General features: G+C 38.7%; 2 protein-coding genes across 3 annotated transcripts in view; one reads left to right on the forward strand and one right to left on the reverse strand.

The window, feature by feature from the left end:
• Positions 1–2,928, forward strand: part of LOC112141753 — a 7,835-nt gene extending 4,907 nt beyond the window's left edge. The window contains exon 4 of the mRNA XM_024264909.2: positions 1,061–2,928. The gene's annotated coding sequence lies outside the window, so the exon portion shown is untranslated. The remainder of the gene's footprint in view (positions 1–1,060) is intronic.
• Positions 2,929–2,941: 13 nt separating this feature from the next.
• LOC118598288 lies at positions 2,942–6,010 on the reverse strand. Of its 2 annotated transcripts, none has more exons than XM_036210910.1 (2): positions 5,335–5,987; positions 2,942–3,299 (listed from the first exon to the last, which is right to left on the reverse strand). In XM_036210910.1, exons 1-2 carry the CDS (start codon positions 5,692–5,694, stop codon positions 2,973–2,975), a joined length of 687 nt encoding a protein of 228 aa, XP_036066803.1. In that variant the 5' UTR covers positions 5,695–5,987; the 3' UTR covers positions 2,942–2,972. The 2 variants fall into 2 exon arrangements, 1 of the variants encoding a protein (XP_036066803.1); XR_004947416.1 differs by having other exon boundaries at positions 3,079–3,299; positions 4,721–6,010.
• Positions 6,011–6,695: the final 685 nt, after the last annotated feature.

The raw sequence follows: 6,695 nt of genomic DNA on the forward strand, positions 1-6,695 counted from the left end.
ATATATATATATATATATATATATATTTTGTCGCGTTAAAAACGCATTAATCTGACGTGCGCTTGACGCCGACAATTTTTTTGACGCATTAATCGCGGGTTTTCCATAGACTGTATATAATGGGAGGACCTCATAGCTCGGGAAGTCCATTATTTTTACAGTCAATGGGATTTTCTCATACGTGCCTTTTCATACTCATCGTCCTCTCACCGGCTGCTCTCACTCGATCACGGGCGGGTCTCCAACCACCGAGCTGCTAGCTAGAACCAGCCCGGCGCTAGGACCCGGAGAGCTCCTGAACCCTAACCCGGCTCCGGTTCGCGTCCAGTACCCCGTCTGGTGGTGCCGGCTCGCGTCCGGCGCCGCGTCCCGAGAGCTGCGCACCCCCGACGTTCCGAACAGCAAGCTCACCGCGGGACGTTCTAAATGTTCTGGAGGTTTAAGCGTGATCCAACCCCAGCATAGTTCTCTGTCTGTCGGCATATTCATGGCGTGAGCTCCGCTGAGCTGCAGCCAGAGAACGCGGCAGCAGTAACAGACTTTCAAACTATCCACAGTGTATCCCGCTTTTCTCAGTCTTTAATGTTTTAAAAAACAAAAGTTCATTGGAAATGATAAATCTCTATTTCATTTATTACTGTAGTTCAGCAGAGGAGGAAAAGATTTGGTCCTGACAAAAAATGAACATGAAAGTGTTGTGGAAATTTTATTTTTGATGTTTTTTATTTTATTTTACTGAACATTGATAGAAGTTTTGAATTTAAAATGCCCTTCACTTGCACTTGGGCTTTTGTTAGGCATTTTATGTTACAGCCTTTTACTGTTAAGAAAGTTTATCTCAATACAATGTTACAAAATAAAGTATTTCTGATGAAAAATATTAAAATTTTCATTCTTGTTTTCATAATTAATGTAGAACTGTTAAATTCCACGAACCACACATTTTTTCCTTAAAAAAAGGCCACATGTAAATTTGCGATTAATCGCGAGTTAACTCTGGAAATGCGATTAATTGCGATTAAAGATTTTTTTCGCCTGACAGCTCTAATATATATATATATATAATTGACTGCTTCCACTCCATTATCCACAATGTGGTGCCATCTCTTACTGAAAAGGACAATATTATGAAACTTTATGAGTCTAAAAAGCCAACAAACTAGAAGGTGGCCCAAACAATCAAACCAGTAAGTGATATCTTGATCCACAGCAGCAGTCAGCCCTTAACCATCTGTTAAGGTATGTGAGAAGCGCTGACCAAATAAAACTGGAGAAATTCTTGCGCTTCTGCACAGGGTCCACAGTTCTTTGCAAGGAAAAAATTGAAGTAACCTTTAATCGGTTGTCCGGTTTAAGTCGAAGACTAGTGGCGCACACCTGTGGTGCCGTCCTTGAATTACCATGTGCATATAGATCATACCCAGAGTTTCGTGCGGAACTGGACAACATTCTGTCAGGTGACTGCTACACAATGGATATTCTGTAATAGACCAGTGAAATCGTGGATTTTTTTTCCCTGTCTTTTTTTTTTTTTTTTGGTCTTATGCTTATGGCACAAACTCTTTCTAAACGTATATTTAGCAGCATACTCAAAAAATAATTTAGCTTTTTTTTTTGTAACTCATCCAATGCTATTATTTTCTCATTCTAAATTAAAATTAAGAGTAAAGCTATTTCAATATGTTTCTTATTCAAGTTGTGTAAAAAGCTGTTCTGTTTAGTCATGTTTTTCTTACCATAACTCAAAATATTTGAATTGATTTTTTTATTGTTTGAAAGAGCATTGTGGGATAAAAATTCTGAAAAAAATTGCAAATCTTACAGAACTAAATTATTGTTTTGACACGTTTTCTTGTGGCAGTTCATTTTAAAACGATTCCAATACCTTAAAAAGTAAAAATTACATACTAATATTCAAGGATCTGTTCGTTAATTGTAATCATTTAATGGGTATGTGATTCTGATCAGTTTTAACTGATTTTGTAATAAAAATAGTGCATTAAAAAAGTACAGTTGGAAAACATTGTTTAATACCTTCTGAGCTTCTGTCTCTTTTGTTTGTACATTGCTGGAAAGTAATGTAAAAGTTGTTTTTACAATAAAACTACATTTGGAGCTCATAAGTGGCTTGTGACTTGTGTTTAAACAACTAAAAATCAATTAGGCTTTTGCAAGGCAGCAGTTTTTGGAAGAGTCTGTCCCTCTTTAAATGATCTTCAAATGTCAATTTGTCTAAACATAATTATTAATTTAATTCTTCTTGGCTTATGGCTCAAAACATAATTGTAGAATTAGATACACAGCACAAAATAAGGCCATCCAGGTGAGTTTTAAAGTTGAAAATGTTTTCTTTTTTCATTTTATGAACAACTTTAAATTGCAGGCATATTAAACTGTATAAAAAAATGTCACTATGAAACCTTGCACAAAATAGAATATATCAATAACTAATCAGCACATCAATAACACAAGCCTTCAGATCAATTTTACCTTTACTTTGTTAGGATAAAGACATTAAATGTTTTGTAAAATATCTGTGTTTTAATTGTTCAGGTTCATGCATTATAAATTGAAATGACATCAAATGTAAACATTACAGCATTAAGGCAAATGCTGACCACAATTGATCATAAAATGCATGCATGGAACTTCAAAGAATTCTGTCATGTTTTCAAAAGTTTCCACATCTAGCCATCATAGATTATGTTTTGAACCCAAACCTGAGTCCGCTACACACAGCGTGATGCAATAATCAGTAGAAGGCCCAGTAGACAAGTTTACAAGTTTGCCTCCTGCACACAACCCAGCTTCTTCCTTTTTAATCTGAATCAGCTTCTTCTTACAGTCAGCTGCCTGGGTGACAGCCTTTCAATCAGCTGATCTGCTCCAGCTGCCCTGCCTCTCAGCAGTTCGAGTCGCTGAACATGAGAAAAATAAATAAAAAAACAAGGAACCAGGAAGAACGTAACAGATTACAGGAAGGATATGATCACATTCCTCAAATGCAAATACAAATTCAAAGCTTGATGAGCATCATTTGGTAGCTGCAAATCAGACTCAGCCATCAGAATGTTGCACAGGTCGTAAATGTCTGTGTCACATGGCACTGTTGGTCGAAATGTGCAGTTGGCGTGACACAGCTGAACGTCAGCATCATCCACTGGAGAAACGCAGTCGTTAGTTGAGTAGAGTTCTGGAAACATGTACATGACTTTGGGTCGACCACTTGGCACTCTGTCATTCTTGGATGGTCGAATGATGTGTGAATTCCAAACACTGATTGTCTTGTCCAGCTCGTCCTGGTGTAAATAACACAAAGAATAACAAATAAAATCAGATCTATAACTTTTTATATTAGTCTGTGTGTGTGTGTGCTTAAATCAAAAAATGAATTATTTTTATAATAACAAATGCCTATGAAATTAAAATTATTGTAATCCTTGAAGTAAAATGAATTTACAATCAATGTTAATACAGTTTGTCCCTTTTTTGTTATCCTCAAACTGTTTGAAAAATTAACTTCAAATGTAACTTAACTTTAAACTCTTGGAGATCAGAAATGAGAATATTTGAAATAAGAATGTGAAATTAAGACAGTTTTCCCTTGTTTATTGCAGGGGATACATTCTATAAATAAACTGCTTTAGGTAAAAAAAACCCAAAGTAGTACAGATGTTTTATGGCTTTTAAAGCCCATCACCACACACTGCATACACTTTTCAAAAATATGATGGAGCTCCAGACATGACCTGCAGGGATCTACTGAACAACCAGACCAGGAAGCTACACCCGTTTGTATTATTTACATTTTTTACATTACTTTTACGTTTACATTTTACAGTCAATGGCTATAAATGAAAAACAAGCAAACACGCAATATACTGGTATTTTTAGGATCTGAATGAATAAAAGAAAAAAAAACACCAAAATTAATTGCATTTATAGAACAGATTAGGGGACACATTTCTGTTATAAGTAGCTCACGATGGCGGGGATGCAGGTAAGGGACTGCTTACCCCGAACTCATGTCCGTGGTTTAAAACGTTTTTCCAAAAATAAAGTTTGTATTCAGACTAGAAACATATGGTCCCCTTAAAGTGAACCAGAGTTGTTTCCCCTGATATTGCGAAACAAAGTTTAGTCTGAAAACGCGCAAATTAATCCTGATCCCGGACCACAAACCGCTCTCTGGGCCTTTTTTCGAGGTGGTATTGGTTCTTTTCCGACCAGACAGAGCTTCGGTTCTCTCTGAGATTCCTCAGTCTGAATACGAAAAGTGCCTATTGCCTGAAGCGGAACAACTGAACCAAAACGGCCACCATAGTCTTCAGTCACGTGATGTAAACACGTAAGGAATGAGACGATCAGTGAGTCGCGGACAAATGTAGAGGATAGATTTTCATGTTAGCCAAAAAGAAATCATGGGTCCATCTCATTACTTGTTAAGAGTGTTAAGTTTAACACCACTAAAACACTTATTACTGGCTTTTCTGTGTCTCATTATAAGGCACGCGCGCATGGCGCTGCCGTGACGTCATCACAAAACATGTATTGCAGTTCCTTAACAACATTCTTTTAAAAGCAATGTCATGACGTCTCAACCATGAGACCTAGAAACTCGTTGAAGTGTGGTCGGGTAAATTCGGACTCAATGTGACAACATTTAATTTTATGCGCATCGCTATTAAACACATCATAAACACTTGTTAGCGTAGCCTACCGAGTAGCCTTAGCATCCCCAGCACCAGCCTGAAGTCTGCTTACGTCGTATCAAAGCAGCAGTAAACAATGTCAAATCTGACCTTCATATCAAAATGGATCCGCAAAATAAGAAGTTACACTGAGTGAGAAATCCTGGTAAACCGTAGCCCCCCTAATCTATCTCTTTTTGTTTTGACCCCTTAACTGCTGAACAATTACTGAAGAGATCTTTAGTCACATGGAATTGTTTACAAAGTTTGATCAGTCAGAAATCTCCGGTAGATGCTAGTCTGAAAACAGAGCAAAAGCAATTTTCAAGACTCGACACGGAACAAATAAGTGGACACTATCCGAACCTTTGAACTTTACCAGTCTGAATACACCCGACTCCAAACCCGCTCGAATTTGTTGAACTCCACTGATCCCCAATTGGTAATTGTAGTCCGCAAATTTAAAATAAAAGTCAGGCAATTGTGCGGAAAACCGACCAATCTGGCAACCCTGTAGGGTGCAGAACTTGATGCACTTTAGGAACGAAAGAGGGGATATGAAACAGGGGCCCGCGGAAAGTGAGGGGGATAGCGAGGGAACATATACGACATTCATAATACAACATTCATAATTCATGCTTACCTGGATTATTCCAATGAAGCAAAACTGGATCAGATTTCTGTCCAAATATGCACCATCGAACAAACCGCGGTCCTTCAGATCAATAAGCATTGAGATGTAGTATTCCATTGATTCCTTTCTGAGGAAACCCCACCAGCTCTCTATTCTTAGATTGGATGTACTTGCTCCCTCAATATAGCTGTCAATAGCAGAGCCATCATGAATATTCCGACGCAGAAAAAGCTGAAACTCTCCAACCCGGATGTTCTCTGTGCCTCGGTCACCTCTGACAACCCTCAGACAGCCACCCAAACTCTCGACTGCATTTATGTAATAGCCTCCAATGATTTTTGCATCGCTGCTTGTCGTAAATGCGTTCATCCATATTATTTTCCGTGAAAACCCATCAATGCAGCCATTAATGCAGATCCGAAGGGTTTCAGTTTGTCGTATGAATCCAAATGCCAGATATAATTTGGACCCTTAGCGAAGTAACTGCGGGGGTGCAGACGTCTGGCTCTTCGGAGTTCAACTCCCTGTGGGTCAAGTTCTTGCAAAATCAGACGGACATGTTCCTTCCTTACATGCAGACCATTTTGAACGCACTTTGCATGCATCCACCGATACCCATGGAGTTTACCGGATGATCTCAATTCCTCCAGAATAAAAGAGGTAACCTGATCCAGGCTGGTGTATCCTTTGCACCGAAACAAACCACATGACTTTAAAATCCCTTTTAGGTGACGTTCAGAGATAATATAATTGTGACGGTGGGCAAGTAAAGCTGCAATGTCTTTGTAAGGGATGCCGAAGTCAAAGTAAAATTCAATCAGCCCACTTAAACTCATCTTGAGGTAGCTGTCTGACTGTGAGAAGGTTTCTGGTACGCAAATGCCTGCAAATGGCCAGTAGCCTATCTCATGCGCACAGGATAGTAAGTGGTGCCCACCAGTTAGCAAGTGGGACGCACCAGTCAGTAAGTGGTGCCCACCAGATAGTAAGTGGTGCCCACCAGATAGTAAGTGATGCGCACCAGTTAGTAATTTTTTAAAATTTTTTTTAACTTTAATTTTTTTTTCCCAATCTCATAAGTGGTGCCCACCAGTTAGTAATTTTTTTTTTTTTTTTAACTCTAATTTTTTTTTTCCCGATGTCCCTTTAGGGGCTCCGTAGGTTTTAGAAGACATTTGGGCTGGAAAACCGTGACTCTATCTGGCAACACAGCTCATTCAAACTCCAGTCAGCTCGAGTAAAACGTCACATTTGACAATAAAGTTCAGCTTGGAAAGCAGAATTTGACAAACTAAACAAGCAGAATGAAGAACCACTGACCTGAACTCATCCAGCAGAACCGAACCGCTCAGCTTCACCGGAACACAATT

This window comes from Oryzias melastigma, unplaced genomic scaffold (genome assembly GCF_002922805.2).
Source record: "Oryzias melastigma strain HK-1 unplaced genomic scaffold, ASM292280v2 sc00299, whole genome shotgun sequence".
Lineage (NCBI taxonomy): Eukaryota > Metazoa > Chordata > Actinopteri > Beloniformes > Adrianichthyidae > Oryzias > Oryzias melastigma.

Coding starts and splice junctions, on each gene's coding strand:
- LOC118598288 (XM_036210910.1), bottom strand. CDS start 5,694: ATGAACGCATTTACGACAAGCAGCGATGCAAAAATCATTGGAGGCTAT. Junction 3,300..5,334: donor GCTTCATTGGAATAATCCAG/GTAAGCATGAAT, acceptor TATTTACACCAG/GACGAGCTGGACAAGACAAT.